General features: G+C 35.9%; 1 protein-coding gene across 1 annotated transcript in view; it reads left to right on the top strand.

The window, feature by feature from the left end:
* XYLT1 (xylosyltransferase 1) overlaps window positions 1-20,025 on the top strand; it is a 422,795-nt gene that overhangs the window by 101,894 nt on the left and 300,876 nt on the right. Inside the window, exon 2 of the mRNA XM_051961070.1 lies at window positions 8,545-8,583. Within this exon, the coding sequence (XP_051817030.1) occupies window positions 8,545-8,583 (39 nt within the window). The remainder of the gene's footprint in view (window positions 1-8,544; window positions 8,584-20,025) is intronic.

Below are 20,025 nucleotides of genomic sequence, written 5' to 3'. Positions count from 1 at the left end.
ATAAGTGACTCAATTTTTCAGGTTCTTAATCATTTAGGAGGATACAGTGGTCCTTGCAAATGTTGGGAACTTCAATAAAATAGCAATTTTTTTTTATTTTAAGAAAAAAAAAAAAAAGAGTTTATGGGAAGCTGGTCTGGTAGTTAGAAAAACCTGATTCAAGTTTCCTCCCTAACTCATATCTGTGATGTGATTCCATAATCAAATCACTTAATCTCTCAGTGCTCTAGGCAGCTCTCCAAATTCAAATTATAGTGAAGATGCAGATCTGCATTCAGAGAAGGAATTCCCTTATATGGCTCCCTATACCAGTGAAATCAGAAATCGAGTTCCTCTTCCTATTATTTTTTATATAAAACCATTTAAGGACACATAAGTCAATGGTTGTTTTAGCTTACTACTTTCTAATTTGAAGCTTTAATGTAGAAAGAATTAAACTAACATTTCTTTGATTATTTCTTTGTGTTGGTTATCTACTATATATTCTGTGTAGTTTCATTGTGTAGTGAAAACACTGGGTTCACTGATTTTCTTTATTCTGAGGCTGTCTTGCTTAGAGCTAGGTTATGGTTTCATCTACGCTAAGAAATTTGAAATGAATTCAGAACAGCAAACTAAACTTGTGGTCTCTCTGACTTTTTATATGGAAAGAATTTCTTAGGAACCCAAGTCACTTGGCATCATTTCTCTCATGCACTTAGAGTTTGCTCCTCTGTACCCTTTATGGAGAAAGTTTATACTTTCTCCCCAGTCCACTCTGACCTTTGTTAGGAATTGTTGAAGCAAGTAAGGTGTGTTTTATGGTTCTTCCCTTGCCCGGTATTCCCAAGCAGCCTTACCTGAGACCCAAGAAATGATCTATATTTAAGGAATTCCTTGATCCTTGAGGAGGTACAGGGAATCTACCAACCAGTATTCTCAGCCATTCAAACTTGAGACATATGGTCTACCTTTTCTCAAGTTGGCAGCAACTCAGATACAAATCTTGTGAAATTCCATAGAAGCAGAAGGGACATCCTAGTGTCTTCTGGTTAAGATTTTATTGCTTGATGAGAATCAAATTAGAACTTAAAAAGAAGCTGCGTTCCAGGGTAGGGTAAAGTAAAAAGGCAAAGAAATATAAATATAGCTCATTATGGGACTAATGCAGGGAGCTGATACTGTGGATAGAGTGCCAAGCCTGGAGTAGGAAGACCTGAGTTCAAATATGTTCTCAGATACTTCCTTGCTGTGTGACCCTTAATCACTTAAATTTGTTTGCCTCAGTTTCCTACTCTGTAAAATGAGCTGGAGAAGGAAATAGCAAACTACTTCAGTATCTTTGCCAAGAAAACCCCAAATAGGTCAGACATGAATGAATAACATCAACAACAACATTATGGAAATAACTTTTAAACCATTATCCATAGCTAAACACTAGAGTAAAGCAATTGTTATTTGCCCTTTGTTCTTGAAGAGGACCATCACAATAGGGAGGTAAATTGGATGTAATCAAGGGAGAGCTGTGCAAAATCACCAGCCTCACTTTCTCCTCTGGGACCATCTGAGTCTAGTGTCAAGATAGGAGATCAGGACAAGTGGAGATGGTCATCCTCAAGTAGAGGTGGTGGAATTAAGGATAAGGCAGAAACAGAAAACATCCACTCCTTAATCTGGAATAATTAAGTTTAGGATCTGCAAGACAAAAAGGTACTTGTGATCTAATGGGAAAAAAAAACAAAAACAAAAACATTGAAATGGTAATAAGAAGACCTGTACTCAACCTAGACTTTGTCACTAATTAATTCTCTCTCTGGACCTACTCAGTTTCTTAATCTATAAAGAAAGAAAGCATTCTCAAAAAATATCTCTAAATATCTCTATGTTATGTTATATTATATTTTTACAAAGTTGGAGGTATAGAAATATTTCAGCTTTTAAAAGTATTAATTACATAAGAGAATCTTGCTTTTGAAATGAATGCATAAATGTGTACTTTTAATACTCTGAAATGTATTTTGGTGTTTGCCTTATCATTTTGATTTAGCTACCATTTCTTTACTATCCAGATTAAATCTCCTTCTATAGTATTTCCTTGGACAGGTACCATGAATCTACTGCAGATTCTTACCACTTTAAAAGACTTTTCCCATTAAAAATTCTTCCATCTATTTTTATAATTATTTTTTATTATGAACTAGAAAATAATCAATAAATATAAACATTTCCATAGACAAAGGTCAGAAAATAGGGATTATACATGAAACCATGAATCCATAGTCTTTTAAATATAGTGCATTTAACATGGTAGTAGTGATGTTGTTTTGCTTGTCTATATCCTCTCTGAATTTCCTTCTGGTCTCCTCTGTGTTTTTAAATGTCTCATTGGTCATTCTTTTCCTCTCTCAACTATTTTTCTTTAGAAAATTACTCTTTTGCAATACATTCCCCTTTTCTCCACTAACTAAAAGTCCTCACTTACAATTAAAGTCAAGCAAAACAAATTTGTATTATAATATTATTTCTGGAAATATATGTGCCTCATTCTACACATACAATTCATTAAATCTCCACCAAAAAGTGAGAAGTATGCTTCAGTTCTCTAGAATCCTAATTATACTCATCCAAGTCCTTTAAAATTTTGCCATCATCTTATATATACTTTTCTTGGTACTACTTACTTCATTTTGTATCACTTCTAAACTGCATGAGTTAAGACAAATCTTTTAAGGTTTCTCTGAATCCATATATATTGTCATCTTAAGGCAAAATGATATTCTATTACCTTCATATATCATAATTTGTCCATCCATTTCCCAATTGTGGAACACCCACTTTGTTTCCAGATTTTTGTTAGAACAAAAATTGCTGTTATAAAGACTTTGTTTGTATGTAGGTTGTTTTCTTCTATTTTTTTTTAATCATTTGGGAGTATATGCCTAATTTCAGAATAAAAAACTTTGTCTGATTTAGTAACTTTGGAGACAATAGTTCCAAATTGCTTTCCAGAGTATATTAAGGTACCTATCCTTTTAGAGTTTGGGTGGTGGTGATTTTTTTTTTTCTTAAATAGACCATTATTTTTATCGATGTAAGGATTTCCCAGGTTAAAAAGAAAGAAAGAAAGAAAACTCCCTGTTCCAGGGCAGGTCTACAACTATTCTGGATCAGTCTTACTTAGAAAGTTGCCTGAGGCATTGAGAATGTGTCAGAGTGGAAAACTGCACCCAAATCTTGCTGACTCAGAAGCATGCAGCCACTATTCACTATGCCTTACTGCTTGTCTTAAAACTTATAATTGTGAAGAAACAAGCTTTTTTTCTCTTTCTCTTCTTTGTTCTCTTATTTCTTCTCTTCCTCCAATCTTATCCCTCCCATTTCTGGCTTCTGATGTTCTAAGGAAGGTCTGTGGTAGAAAGACTCACAATATAGTTTGGACTGGAAATATTTGTAGTATTTTCTTGTTTTTTCTCTTCTGTTTTTTACCCCCATCACACACACACACACACACACACACACACACACACACACACACACACACACACACACACTCCATTTCCAGATTCTGATGTTGGCAGAGTAAGGAAAAACCAACATTCTCTGAATTGTTACCAGCTACAGGGAATACTTAGGCAGCTAGGTGACACAGTGGATAGATTGCAAAGCCTGAAGTCAAGAAAACTAGTCTTTCTGAATTCAGATGTGACCTCAGATGTGTGCTAGTTTTATGACCTTGGGCAAATCATTTAACCCTGTTTGCCTCAATTTTCTCATCTGTAAAGTGAGGTGGAGAAGGAAAAACCTCAAATGAGGTCATGGAGAGTTGGGTACAACTGAAAAATGATAGAATAACGATAACAATACTATAGGGAGTATCTGGGGAAGGAACTTGGAAAATGTGAAAAATGAACTTTCTTGAGCCAGCTAACTTATTTCTAGGAAAAAAAAACAAAGTATTGAATTCAATGACATATATTAAGTATGATCTTAGTGTGTCCTAGAGGAGGTACAAAGATAAAAATGAAAAAGGATTCCTGCTCTTAAGGAGTTCATAATTTAGCAGAACAACGTAAGACAAACATGATATCTGGATAAATATAATATCAATAAGACTATGGATGACAATAGCAGTGGTCTATTATCAGATGAGGAGGGAACCCCTGTCAGCTTTAAAGGGTAGCTTGGTAGAGGGAAAAGTTGGCATACTGAGAGCTATAATCCAAGAATACTTAGAAACAGAGATCTAAGTTTTAATTCTGCTATTCCCTTGTTCTGTGACTTTGGTTGAAGCATATAGTCTCGTGTTTTCTCAGTAGCAAAAGGAAAGGGATAAACAAATTTAAATTTTTATTTTTTATTTTTTTGCTGCGGTAATTGGGGTTAAGTGACTTGCCCACGGTCACATAGCTAGGAAGTGTTAAGTGTCTGAGGTCAAATTTGAATTCAGGTCTTCCTGACTTCAGGGCTGGTACTCTATCCATTGCACCATCTAGCTGCCCCAACAAAATGATTTTTGAGATTCTTTTCATCACTAATCTGTGAATTCAGAAGGATGTATGTTAATTTTTCATTGCATAAGATTTAGAGCTGCAAAGGATCTTGTATCCAAACACCTTACAAATGAGGAAATTGAGCTCAGAGAGGTGATTTACTTCAAATTTCAAAGGTAATTAGGTTTGATGTGGAACTCCTGTTCAGAAGGATTTGGTCAAGATTTCATCAGATTTGTACAAAATGTTGCTTAAAATGACTGCTTAATACCAACGGGAAATGCAAAGTCATGCTTATTTTCTCAGCTTATGCAAACAAATATATATGATGTGACTAATGTATTAGGAAAAAGTAAAATTTAATTAAAAAATAAAAGCTACAATACATTTATTTTGCGTCTCTGCATACTTTTCTAACAAAAACTTAGTTTAAATAAATAGTTTATTGCCTTGATAAGGAGGTATTCTTGCAGGAAAATATTTAATGAAACTATTTTCCTGCTTTGTAAAACAAAAAAGTTGTGAAATACCATCACTTTTCACTTACTCAACTCCCATCACCCCAAGCATAGCCTCCTATTTTAAACAATTAACTTTGGGAATAAGTATGTGAACAGAATACTTTGACTTTTTTGTATCATCCTGTCATAGTACATTCGATACTTATGTATTAACTTTTTTTTTCATTTTTTTATACAATCTTCTTTGTTTTGTACATTAGGCAACACTTTACTTTTAACCATGGTGTTCCCTAATTGCTATTTTTTGGGGCCACTTCCTTTTAAAAGAATTAAATAGTAAGAAGCAAAGAACAATATTTTTTAAAGTTATGATCTTATGTCATTCTTTGTTATTTTTCTTTGTTGATAGAAATGTTCTTTGGTATATGCTAGGACTGTATTCCAGTAGCTTAACTTGTCCTTTTGCTCCTGCAAAATGGCCAGTGGTTGTTCAAGTAACCATGGTAATTTGCAAGAGCAAGCATTGTATTCTCTAAGCCTGAAGTTTTGCCAAAGTTAGAGTAGTCTGGCCACAAGGGCTGAGATCCAAGTCATAGACAGACCAAGGTCTTGAGAGGTCAGCCGTGAAGAGAACAATCATCTCTTACTACAGTACAATACATCCGGAATGTGTCTATAGCAAGTGAACAAGATAATATTGACTTGTTGAGGCTTGGGTTCAGATTCTGCTACTGGCTGTGTGACCTTGAGTAAGTAATTTAATATTTTTGAACCTTAGTTTTCTCATTGATAATAGGAGATTAATATTTCTAATGCCTACCTCCTAATACTGCCACGAGAATTAAATGAGATAATAAATGCAAATCACTTTACAAACCAAAAAGATCAATATAGATGCTAGCCATTGTTATTTCCAGCTCTAAGATCTTGGATAAATCATTTTATTCAGCTAAAAAAATCCTATGATCCTCTTTGTGTCCCTGTCCTGTGGCTGCCTAAAATGACTTTTCTGTGTCATAAGGGTCAGCATTTGAATGTCAGCCAGATTTATCTACTGTTGCTCTCTCTCTCTCTCTCTCTCTCTCTCTCTCTCTTTCTCTGTGTGTGTGTGTATGTGTGTGTGTGTGTGTATGTATCACTATTTCCTCTTTTGTGTTTCTCACTTCTGAGTCATTATGAGATATGGCTGAGAGAAGCCTGCCCTTGTTCCAAACTGTTTTAATGGTTTCTGGCACATGTATTAGTCTGGCATTTGGTAAAGAGTGAATGGCAATTGATGGCAACATCTCTGTGTACTAAAAACTTTCCTTTGGTCTCTGGGGGCTTCTAATCTGACAGATAAGAATTTACTGTACTGTAAACTGAAGACTTCTAATTTAGACAGACGTGATGGATTAAATAGACAGCATCATTGACCTGGTTCTACTTCGTTAAATTTTCTAATTAAGCAGGATGTTGTAGAAAGTGAGACCCTGCAGGAATACCTTGGGCCAGTGGGGCTGAGGCTTTTACTAGTGTTCTTTGTATTTTCAGAGGGTGTGCAGAGAAAGATTTTGTTGGAAAGTTAATCCCAAGTGCTAATGATGTGGCTGCTTGCAAGGATATTATCTTTCTCCTGACCATTTAATTAACAAGCTAAATAGATCATTTTGTCCTTTGCTCTTCAGAAGCTCTTTAATGAGCTTTGCACCCCTGACCAAGAGCTGGTAGGGGTTCTGATTTCCGAGTAGAAAAAAGAAAAAGACAGTCCTTGGCACTGCATCTAGGAAAAAGACTAAACTATATCAATACAGCTGAAAAGTCCTTACCTGTAGCTTCTCAAGGAAGTCAGCCCACGGGAAGCTGATGCCTCATAATGATCATTCAAGTTGTTAAGGGTGTCTGGAGTGAAATGAAAATTAAGAATGAGTCATTATCTTCAACTCATTTTAACAGGCATCCGTTACATGTTTACTGTATGCTAGGCATTTTATTAAACAGGTGGGAAAAGCAACTGCCCTTAAGGAGCTTATATTCTACTTGGGGATAGCACTATGTGTGTATAGTGTATATGTGTGTATGTATATATTGTGTATATATATATATATAGTACATATATGTGTATAATTTATTATATATTACAAAATGCATATGTGTGTATAATATACACACATGCATTATATAATATATGTAGCATATTATTTTTATTTATAAATTATACATACATATATTCATATACACATATGTATATGTTTGTGTGTGTGTAAACTCTGGAGAGGGAAGCACTCATAACTAAAAATTACTAATTTGATAACTAAAAATTGTGCTTTATCCCCAGAACCTTGGAATTTAGTAGATGAAGCATCCTGGAAAAGAAAGTTTGGACCTACTAACTTGCAAATCTTTTGGCCATCCTATGTTCATGGGAAGCAGGGTTAGGAAAATGATGTCACTGACTCATAATCATACAGCGTAAGGCCTTGTTTTTCACCATAGGAGTTTAGGTTTCATCATTTCATTCCAAATCCTTGTTTATGAACTGGTCCAATGGGCTTCTGCAGTCTAGGAGATGAGCAGCATTTAATGGAAGCAAAATCTTAATCATGGTTTGACAAGTATCCAAAATGGGTTCAGTGCCCACTTACCTTTGAAGACAGCATAGCTCTAGGTCTTTGTATCTTGCCCTGAGCCTAATGAAGCTAGGGATGAAGTCTCAGGAGACTTAGGTGTACCTTACATCCTTCCTGTGCCTCCCTTGTGAATCTCATCTCATCACCTTATTGTTGTAAAGCATCAATCAGCTCCTTCCTCTCTTTCTTGTTCTCCAAAAAAGAGCTAATGGTTAATGATCCTAGAATTTACCACCAAGCTTTTCCAGTCAATTGACTTTTGTGTGTATAGGGGATGGAGGCAAGGGAGAAGGTCATCCTTGCCTTCTCTAACCTTAGTTTTAGCCCATTGAAACTGTAATTCAATCCTTCAAGGCATTAGCACTAGTAGAGCTTAATTTTTTCTTTCTCTGTCCTGCTTTCTCATGCTGATTTTGCCAATAGGTTCTTAAGTGTCAGAGGTGTATGTGTGTATGTGTGTGTGTGTGTGTGTGTGTGTGTGCTTGTGTGTGCACACAATATTTTAATACTAATGAAAGACAAAGCATTTAAGTTTTCCTTTAACTAGAACAAGGACTTGATGGTGGCTGGGTTGTCTTTATTCCTTTCCATTTCCAACCAGAATCCTAAAGTGCTATCTTCTGTGATAATCAAGGACTCAGACTCACTTTGCCTTATCCAAAGAGCTTTTCCTCTCCTTTATTTCTCTGCTTTATTTCTTTTTCTCCTCAAATTTCAAAGGAATTGTAAACAGGTCACCTATTGACTTGATCTTAGTATATCTGTGAGGATAGTGCCTTCTGAAAGGGAAGTCTTCATTCGCAGATATTTTGGGACTTGAAGGGCATTCAGTACATCTATAATACTTCTCTATTTTGGAATGTGTGGAGACAGAAATGGGAACCCCTTTAGGTTTGCATGGGGAATAAGGAAATCAGGTTCTGTTTTATGTTTTATTGCATCTTAAAATTTTTATTTTATTATTCTAATGTTTTATGTTTTCTTGTTGTTTTCTATCTTTTTTAGGAGTCACCACCCAGTCCCTTTACCAGCCTGGAGACACAGGTCAGTTCCTTTTTATATGTATTACCTTGGCTCAATCCTTACGTATTTATTTACACTAAAGGGTGTGTGTGTGTGTGTGTGTGTGTGTGTGTGTGTGTGTGTGCATGTGTGCATGCACACACATGCTCTCTTAAGTCTTTTCCAGCTCTAAATTTATTATCTATGATCCTATGACACTTCCTTACCCTAACCCTAAACTTACTATGGGGATCTCCAAGATTATCTCATTTTACCAGAAGTAAATTTAAATCTTATGATTTTTTCTGGAACAAGAGTGGATCCTCTTGATTTGATCAAAATAACCACAGGAGAAATCTAAAACCATTCTTCGGCTCCCTTAGAACTTTTTAACTCTGAAGCATAAAGGGAATGTGTGTGTGTGTGTGTGTGTGTGTGTGTGTGTGTGTGTGTGTGTGTTTACTGTAGGTAAATGTATATGCGTCTTTATTGGATGTGTATATCTGTGGTTGTGGGTGTGTTTTCAGGGGTAGGTAGAGTAGGAAGAAAAGGACTATTTCTTACTGGCTTTATCCTTTCTTAAAATCTCTACTTAAAAATGGAGTAGTGGTAGAAATGAGGAGACAGGCTTGTTTATTCACAGGAAAACAATGTCATTCCTTTATTTTGGAAGTATTTTCTTTAACCTAAGCAAGTATCCATCTTCCTTTTCCTTGCACTTCAGAAAGCCAGAGGAAAATATCAGAAAACTTTTCCATGAATTCATTGCTAATGAATCCATAATGAAAACTCAAGATGGAAGAGAAATTTCCCAATGGAGGGTGACTCCCATGGACTTATTTTTGAGGCTACATAAGAACTTTTTGTATTTTCCAATATCTTTTTTCTCTTTCTTAATTACCATTATCCCTCTGAGTTTGATGGGGAAGGTGTCTTTAGTTTGATCTATTTTCTTGGCTTTGGCAGGAAGAAAGGAAAGGAAAGGAATAAGTACTTTATATATAAGTACTTATAAAGCACCTGCTATGTGCTAGACAATGTGTTAAGCATTTTATAAATATTATCCTCATTTGATCTCAAAACAATCCTACAAGGTAGGTGCAGTTATTATTCCAATTTACAGTTTTTTACATTTGAGGAAAGTAAGATAACTGGATTCTAATCCTGGATTGTCTAATCTAGGATTCTTTCCCATATACTTTGTCTTCGCTTTTTCTTCATATGGTTTACATTTCAGTCTAAGTAGCTTCTTCATCAGAGCCTGTGAAAGGAAAATAAAAGGAACTGATATTCACATGCAATAAATGAGGAAATTGAAGCTCTTAGCCAGATAAATAGGTTTTAGATGATCTGTTTGACTTAATTATTTATGTGCTTCCTTACCCCTCTCCCTCATTACCATGTAAACATATATCACTTGCACTTATGGGATGATTCATAACATCTATCTGCTTCAGTGTTGAGATGAAGAGGAGAGTCTGTAAGGAACTATAGGCACTAGTTTTAGTGTGATAAGGGATTTTTTTTCTAATTTATTGATAACCCCCCAGCTAGTCTCTGATATAGTATTCCTGCCCCAAGATATGTCAACCTTCAGTGCATCTAAAACATTTAATTCCTTCCAATTAATGTTTATCGAATTGAATTGAATTCTCTCACACTCCACTGGCTTCTCAAGAAATGAGCAATGGTGCCCACCCTCACAAATTCCATACCCCATCAGTTTGTTTCAGCCTAAGGAAAGTCCTAGACATTAGGACTAGTATTTGATGCTTATCTATACTGAAACAGAGGGAGTTGGCAAATAATACCTATGCCTGTGATAAGGAGAGGATGAGGATTTCTTATGGTTAACAAGTGAAATTAAGTGGAAGACCAAGTTAAAGAAATAGAGTTCAATGTAGTGTTTCTCTACTTTCTATCTGATTTTTTTCCATATCTTATTTTGATTTATGATCAGGGTTGATTTGTACCTTGTAGCTGGGCAACTTTGACCAAGTCACTTAATCTAAGCATTGGTCTTATTGTCTATAAATGTGATAATAACATCTAAATTACAAGGTTATATGTGATAATGTATTGTTGTTCAGTTGTTTCGATCATGTCTGACTCTTTATGAGCCCTTTTGGTGTTTTCTTGGCAAAGATACTGGAGTGGTTTGCCATTTTCTTTAGATCATTTTTACAGATGAAGAGCTAAAGCAAACTAGCTGATGATAATGTATATAAAGTGCTTTGTAATTCTAAAAACTGCCCCTAAGTGGCTTAGTGGAGTGCTGGGTCTGGAGTTTGGAAAACCTGAATTCAAATCAGGTCTCAGACTCTCACTAGCTGTATGACCCTAGCCAAGTCACTTAATCCTGGTTCCCTCAAAACACTTTTTTTAAAAGATGTGGTTGGAGAAGATCTGACATAAATATGAGAAGTAATTATGTTAAGGCCAAATGAAGTGACAATAAATGCTTCTGGAATTCAGAGAAGTGGGTATGATAACTATGAATTTTGGGGAAAACACTATGGAGGAGGTAGAATATGCATTGGGCTCTGAAGGAAAGATTGGGGTTTAGATTATCTAGAAGGAGAAAGAAATTCCTGGTGAGAACTATGTAAATAAAGGGGGTGGGGATGGGAAAAAGGTGAGTATGGGGAAATAGAAATATACATAGCATATTTAGAGAAGAAGAGACCTTATTTTATGTGAATTATAAATAAATGAGAGTCTTTAGTTAGGTTCTACGTTTGCAGAAATAGATAGGGAACAGATTGTGGGAGAATGTAGCCCTCCCAAATCTTGTCCACCTACCACTCTTCATCCCCCTGTACATGTTCTTGGTCTTCGTGTGAATACTGAAATCCCATTTCAGATGGAAAATGAGCTACAATAGAAGATGCAGAAATTTAGATGTATTTTTAAAACACATTGGTGGATGAAACTTGTACATAGAGACCCAGATTTTATTCTAGGGACTAAAAATGATCTGTTCCTATTTCTCGATTGTTGAGAAGCTAAACTGAGAAATCTCCAACTGTGGCAGAGGATGAATTTACATGTCACATAGTTCCAGAATTTTTTCCCCTCATTTTTGATTTCATTGGCATCAGGAATGCCAGATGAGGAAACTCTTCCCCACTCATGAACATCTTTTGTAATTTATAATCTTAAAAAATTGTTTGGTACTTAGAGAAATTTAGAGACTCAGGGTCCCACAACCAATATGAATCAGAAACTGGACTCAAACCACCTCTTTCTGACTTTGAGGCCAGCTGTCTATACATAATGTCCTACTTCCATAAATCACATGACTCTATCATTAGGCTATACTAATTCCTCCATTTCCAGTCTTTCTAATAACCTGTATAGGTTCTCCAATGCCTAGCCTCTCCTGTGATTCAGTTAAAGTGACCCGAGTAAATGGTAAATTCTCAAATAATCAGGATTTTATGAATTTTTTGCTTTATCAGCACAGTAACTGGGAAAAGTGACTTTAATAGTCTTAAAATAATCCATCACTTGTCTAACTGTAGTTCTTGGAGGGTACTACAGTGGTATTTTTATCTTTTATGAATTCTGTGTTTCCTGGTTTACAACCTCCTGGAATCAATCTGCTATGTCCAAACCCAAGAAGCACTTTTGTGACTGGAATGAAACCGCTGTTGTTTTTGTAACTAGGCTTAGCATGCTGTGTGGGCATAAAAGAGGAACCAGTATCACTTCCTATAGTCAAACTAAAAGAGAATTACATAGGGCAAGTAGGGTACACAATAAAATTGCTGGCAGTAAGTATCTACATACTATTTAGGGAGTAAAATTGTAATATTTTATAGATTTAGAGCTGGAATGAATTTATCTAGTGCAAGGGTTTTAACCTTTTTAGTGTCAGTTGCTCTTTTGACTGTCTAGTGAAATCTGTGGAATGGCTTGGACTATGATTTTTAAATACATAAAATGAAATACATGAGGAAATCAATTATATTAAAACACAGTATTAAAATACTTTAATAAGGAGTCCATGAATCCTGGGTTAAGGATCCCTGATGTAGTTCAATCCCTTGGATTTACAGATAAGGAAACAGTGAAGTTTGTCCAAGATCACATAGACAGTAGAGACAAACTATAAATACACATCCTCTGTTTCCAGTCAGTGTGGTTTTTTACTATGTTGAGCTGCCTTTTGACTAAAAGATGCATCTGACCGATTTTGACTTGGTGTCCAAGTATAAGACATTGTAGGAATTATTATTATTATTATTATTTTAGTATTGGGATGACGTGTTCTTTCTTTTCCAGGCACTCTTATTCTTAAGATTGCTCTGGTCCATCCAATTCCAGATATGCAAGCTTCAAAGAAGTGTGTATGCTATGTCTTTTTAAGTACCACTGAAATGTAAACTTGAACTTGTTTTTTTTCCCATCCCAGATATCATCAGAACACCAGGCCATCAAAGATTTCTTTTCTTTGTGTGCTGCCCCTGACTCTTTTGTCTCTCTCCTCCACCCAGTATCAATTACATCGGTCATTATCTTCTGCTTGGTTAATCTGTCCCCATGCAGCTGTTCTGAGTTGTGGGGGAGATAGATTGATCAGTTGCTGAGTCTGCCTCTAATGTTCTATGCCATTAGGACTGGGGAGTGTTGCATCTGGCTATATCAGCAGGATGCTCTCTGCTTAACGGCCAGATTAATGGAATGAAGAAGCTGGGTAGTTCTCAAACCCCTGAAGTTTTTAACTTGGCAGGCTACACCCTTGGGAAGGAAGGGGCTGACTCTCAGCTTGGAATCTTCTCCCTGCCTCCAGAGAACAGTTCCCTAAATACCATGTGGACCAAAAATTGAAAACATTCAAAGGAGTCTGAATTTGGAGGAAATAATACTATTAATTCCCTAGAAACCTGGAGAAGATCAAGTCTCTTAGTGTGGGTGTTGAGACAAGGGTACTTGATAAGGGAAACATGGTAGTTTGATTCATATAATGAGGGAAAGGACCTCAGAGATCATTTTAGTTAAACCTTTTCATTTTACAGATGAGGATGCTGAGGATTAGGAAAATTAAGTGGCTTACCTAAAGAAGTGTGTCAGAGATTTGATTTAAAGCTAGACCATAGCTAAGATTCTTTTACTCTGGGACTATGTTGTTCACTCATTTTGTCATGTCCATTTGTTTGTGAACCGTATCCATGGGGTTTTCTTGGCAAAGATACTGGAGTGCTTTGCCATTTTCCTGTGCAGTAAATTAAACCCAACAATAGTTAAGTAGTTTGTCTAAGGTCACACAGTTATTAGATGTCTGAGACCAGATTTGAACTCAATTCTTCCTGATTTCAGGCCCAATAATCAATCCAATGAGCTTCCTATCTGCCCTTATGCTATCATTTCACATACTTTGTAAAATCTACCGTATGGATACATTCCTAAACATTTGTATTATATCTAGTTTTGGTCATTCAAATTCTATTTTTATAAAATAACTTAAATAACTTCTTTTTCTTTTTTTAATGGGAGAAGTCTAGTCTTATGATTTAAACAGTACAGAGAACTCCTAATGTGGAAATTCCCTCCACCAATACAAATCGACAGTAACTTCTAATCTTAGAGAGAGCTATCTAAGCCAGAAGTGTCACACCTGAGGCCAGCAACATACCTGACTGAGTATTGCCTAAACCACATTAAAAGGTAATTTAGAAATATTTTAGAAAATAAATTAAAAATAAAATACAACATTGATAATATTAAATTGATAGCTTTCTAAATCAGTATGCAGCCACAGTGATCTATTTCTATTTGAGTCTGATACCATTACCCTAGTAAACTGGGGGCATTAAGGAACTTACTTAACCTTGGCCTTATAATTAATATGTGTCAGGGACAGGATTTGAATCCAAGTCATCTTCTGACTGGGTATCCAGCTACTTTGTAATGCTATTCTTTAATAATAATAGTAAAGATAAGTAGCATACTTATTTAACACTTTTAACACTTACCAAGTGTTACCACTGGGACTCCAGTTTCCATGATATTGTCTGAAGTGCTTTATCTTCATTTCTGACTAATTTCCATTTGGCTGCCATTCATTCTGTTTTCCTGCCACCTCTGCCAAGTAGTTAATAGTCTGTAAACAAACATTTAAATGCACTAAGAGATCTTTAATAAAGGGCTTGTTTGGTCATGTGAATAATCACTTTCTACATTATATTTTATATATTAGGAATGTAGGGGCATAGATTTAGAGATGGGCCATGGTATCTAACCTGACCACTTAACAGATAAGGAAGTTGAGAAAAGGTTATGTTACTTGTCTAGGTTCACACTTCTGGTAAGTGTCTGAAGCAAGATTTAAACTGTTTTTCTATAGTGGATCTTATTAAAGCAGGAGCCCATACAATTTCCTGTCTACCTCTCCATTTCACTTTAGAGTTTAGTTAATGTAAGGGTTTTATTAGTTATCTGGAGTGGTTTGCCATTTAGACAGTGGTTAAGTGACTTGCCCAGAATCAGAAAACTAGTAAATATTTGAGGTTGTTTTTGAACTCAGGTCTTCCTGACTCTAGGATCCAGCATTCTACCTATTGAACCACTTAGCTGCTTCCTATTGCTAATATGCCACCCAATTTCAGAAACCATTCATATCTTGCTGATCTTTGGCCAAGTAAATTTCATTTGGAGCCTAAACTGGAATCATTTCAAGGACTTGGAGCTAATACTTCAGGGGCAAGTATTTTAGATATTCTTAATGCCTGCTGATCAAATTACTTCCAGTAGCTTCCTTAAAGAAAAACTTCCAAGATAAAAGGAAATTAATATTGTTTCTATTTAGATTCATGTGAATTAATTTACCCCATTCTACTCTCCCTTCTTTCTGCATTCGGTGGTACTCCTTGTTCTCATCCCTTAATTTTTTTGTCATTCCCTCAAATTTACCTTATACCAATACTCCCTATGTAAATTCATTCCAGCTAAATTATTAGTGATACAATTTTTTTAAATTATGAGTATCATAGTCCCATGTAAGAATATAAATAGTTCAGTACCATTGAATGTAAATCAGATCCAGGAGTTCTGAGAGCCAAGGTGACAGAGTTAAGTAAATTGCCATAACTCTCTAATAATCACCTCCAAAAAAATCATAAAATAGTCACCCCAAACAAATTCTTGAACAGCAGAACCAGCAAAAAGATAGGGTGAAACAATCTTGGAGCTTAAGAAACATGAAAGATCTTTTGAGTTTGTGTCTTCTTCCCTGTCACCCATAATAACTTTCTGTGGTCAAATTCTTTTGTTTTGTTTTTCCTTTTTAAATTTGAGCTCTGTCCCCAGACTGGAAGTGACACCGTATCAGGCTTCTTATGCCAGGGACCTAGTGTTTCACTGATGTTGTCCTGAGGCCCCTGGAAAACTTCTGTGTCTGGTGCTGTGCTGAAGGGGTATCTGGTACTACTAGAAATTGTATGAGTCTGGCAGCTTATCTGGTACTGAGCTGGGGTCCTACTGCTGGTGTCTGATATGTGCTGAGGTTAGTGAAATGTTTCTTCTGTATTTCCTCAAGGTTACACTGAAACAAGTGGTAATCTAACCACTGAAAGTTGCCTATTCACTTAGGCTCCTATAGGTTTGACATATACTTATTTGTCCCAGACTATGCTGAAGCATGTGGAAGTCTAGTCACCCTGGGTAATGCTGAAGCACATTGTAGTACTTGGAATTTGAGTTTGCCTATTTTCTTGGCTATTCTGAGACAGCTGGAGGGGTCCTGGTGTTAGCATTTGCCTGTTCCATCATATTAGGATTCTGTATCTCTTATTGGTTTGCTGGGACACTTCCTAACCTGGAAAACATTCCTCTTTTACCTGAATGAGACGGACCTTTCTTGGCAATCTTTAATGTTTCTTAGGCTCAAAGATAGTTTCACCCTCTCTTTTTGATGGTTCTGCTGTTCAAGGATTTGTTTGTATTTTGTGATTTTTTTTTTTGGAGGTGAATATTAGAGAGTTATGGAAATTTATTTCTTAACTCTGACACTTTGATTCTTACACACAGTCCTATATTCATACACACACACACACCACACACACACACACACACACACACACAGTATACAGATTTGCTATAACTTTCCAAAGTAGAATTATCCAACAGAATTCCAAGATCTGTTGTTTGCCTCAAATAGGCAGATTGATAGGCAGTCTTATTGGCCTAGAAAGATTGGACTCTGGTGCATGCTAACTTAAGTATAACTCATGAGTTCTCCTGAGTACTTTTCTTTGGATTGGCTTGGAGACATATAATTGTTGGTTGTTTTACATGTCTTTATCATCAAGGTGATGGGGAAGCTATCTTGTAGAAACTTCTTATTGGAGTATTTTTGGATGTGAAAACAAGTTCTTGCTTCTGATGTAATAATAAGAGAGGTGAGAATGAGTAGGGTGTTTATGACCAAGAATTCACAAGATTATGGGTTAGAAAACAGTTTGAAAAATGTCTGAAAATTTTAGAGGACAGAAAGTTCAACTTAAGTTGGCTTTGTGATATGGTAATAACAAAACTGGATTACAATGAGATGATCATAGCTTTCAGAAATAAGGAGATGATACTGTGCTCTACTACTATAAGATTTACAAAAGTAAACATGATAATAAAGGACCTTTAGATCATTTCAAATGAGAAAGAGTTCCAGGAATTGAGTTTATCTACCTGGTCTGACTATTCCTTCCTAATCTCCTTTGTTGGATGTTCTAACTTATATCCATTAACCGTATATTCCCCCAAACTATGTTCTGACCCTTATCCTTCTTTACTGTTTTACTTGATGACATTAGTGTCTCTCCTGGGCTCAATTATCATGTCTATCCATATTTTTTTATTGAAGCTTTTTATTTTCAAAACATATGCAAGGATAATTTTTCACCACTGACCTTTGCAAAACCTTGTGTTGCAATCCTCCCCTTCCCCTCACTCTTTCCCCTAAATAGCAAGTAATCCCAATATATGTTAAAAATAGTAAAACTATATGTAAATCCAATATAAACATGTATATTTATACAATTATCTTGCTGGTCAAGAAAAATCAGATCAAAAAGAAAAAAATGAGAAAGAAAATAAAATTCAAGCAAACAATAGCAAAAGAAGTGGCAATGCTATGTTATGATCCACACTCAGTTCCCATAGACCTCTCTCGAGATGTAGATGGCTCTCATCATAAGATCATTGGAACTGGCCATGTCCATCAGAATTAATCATTATCCATATGATTCTTAAATTTATATCCAGCCATAACCTCTCTAGAGCTCCAGGCATCACCAAATACCTTTTATACATTTCTAAATAAATGTTCTATTGGCATCTGAAACTCAATATGTTAAAATCAAAGCCCATTATTTTTCCCTCTACATCTTCCCTTCTTCCTAGTGACTTCCCAGTTATCCATACTCATAGCTTTTATATCATCTTGAACTTACATTCACTCTACATAACTGATCTAATGTCAGGTCTTCATTTTACCTTCATCTCTTTTATATATCCCTTTTTCTGTACTCAGCTGCTATCTCTGTGCAAAATCACTTCAACTTAGACTAACACAGTAGCTCTCTCTGTTGTTTCCCTTCCCTCAAATATTTCCCCACTCTAATTAAGCATCTTCTCAACTGCCAAAGCAGTTTTCCTTAAGCACATGTCTGATTATATCTAATAAACTCCAGTGGCTTCCTAATACTTCCAAAACTAAATGTAAAATCCTGTGTTTGACATCTAAAGGTCCTGACCCTTTCTAAATTTTCCAATCTACTTATTTTTTATTCCCTTCCACATATTCTACAGTCTATCATTATTAGCCTTTTTGCTACTGCTTACATATAACATTCTATCACCCAGTTCTGTGTCTTCATTATAGCTATTTCCTTCTCACCTCTCTTCCTGAGTTCCCTGGCTTGTTTTACATCTCAGCTTAAATCTCACCACTGGTAGGAGACTTTTCCTCCCCCTATTCTACTGCCACACTCAGTCAGCAAGTATTTTTTTTCCTAAGATTACCTTCCTTTTTTTTTTTTCATTTTCTCTCTCTCTGTCTCTGTCTCTTTCTCGTTCTCTCTCTTCTCCTCTCCTCTCTTCTCCTTTCCTCTCTACTCCTCCTCCCTTTCTCTCCCTCTACCTCCCCTTTTCCATCCCTTCCTCTCTCACCCTTGCTCTGCTCTTGCCCTTATTCTCATCCTCACTCTGGCTCTTGCTCTCATTCTTTCTCTCCCCCAACACATACATAACATACATACATACATACATACATACATATACAACCACATATGTATATTATATACATTATACACTGTATAGACACACACATATATAAATATGTGTGTTTATATCCCTTAATGCATAATTTAGTTTTGCATGTTGTCTTCCTATTTAGGATATGATGTCCTTGAGAGCAGAGACCTTTTTGTGGTTCTGTGTATCCCTAGCTCTTAGCACAGTGCCTGACATGTAGTCAGTGCTTGATAAATGTTTGTTGATTGCCTCTGTTCGAGTATCAGAAAGGGTATATTGTGGATAAGGGATTAGATTCATTCCATTTGGTTCTAGAGAGAATCCTCTATAACCAGGAGAAACTGGGGGAAATTGCAAAGAGATGTGTTTAGGCTTTATGTCCATCTGTATTTCTTAATGGGATATTTGGAGAATCAGTGGGTTCATCATCTTTAAAAGTAGGGGCCACACAAATACTCGTTGGGCATGTAGCAATAAAGATTCCTTTTGAAGGTGTACCACTAAGGTCTCATCCAACTTTATGAGTCCATGTCAGGGTGTCTGAAAAAAGGAAGGAAACAAGGAAGTAAAGAAAGCAGAGTTTCTTTCTCTTCCTACTATGTTGGACACTGGGAGAAACAAAAGGACATTAGCAGTTGGGACAAAAGGTTTTGATTTATTTATTTTTTAAATTGCCTTAAAATCATTGAATCCTAACTTTGCCTTGCTAACGTCAGCCATAGTGACCCATGGTTCTATGGAGCAGTGTGGTAATACTATATACAGAGCAGTTTTTTTGTTTGTTCATTTTTTTACCTCTAATATTCTGCTTTGAAGTTTAAACTAATCTCTAACATTAATCTAATACTGTCTGTCAATCTAGGAGAGACTTTTTAATGTTCCCGGTAAGCACAAGTCACAGATTTCTAGTTGTTGTGGTAACAGTTTCATTTATAAAGTCAATATTAGGATGTACAGTCATTTAAATAAAGGTGTGACCCTGCATTAGCTTTCAGTTTGTTTCTTTGTTTCTCTCTCATATTAAGTGTTAGATCCTCCACTCTCAGGCTGATGTCAAATATCCCCTGGCATTCTGTTTTTAGTCAGAATAGATTTATCACCAAAGTCACTGCTTTTGTCTTGGAAATGATTTATAGTATGTGCATGGACACTAATGATTTATTCTGTTTGTGTGTATGTATGTAGGTACACATGTATGTAAAAGGCAAAACATCAAATCATTATGGAAAAAGA

Source organism: Antechinus flavipes, chromosome 1 (assembly GCF_016432865.1).
Source record: "Antechinus flavipes isolate AdamAnt ecotype Samford, QLD, Australia chromosome 1, AdamAnt_v2, whole genome shotgun sequence".
Classification (NCBI taxonomy): domain Eukaryota; kingdom Metazoa; phylum Chordata; class Mammalia; order Dasyuromorphia; family Dasyuridae; genus Antechinus; species Antechinus flavipes.
Note: the sequence above shows the minus strand (reverse complement) of the source record. Positions and strands in the feature narration are given on the sequence as shown.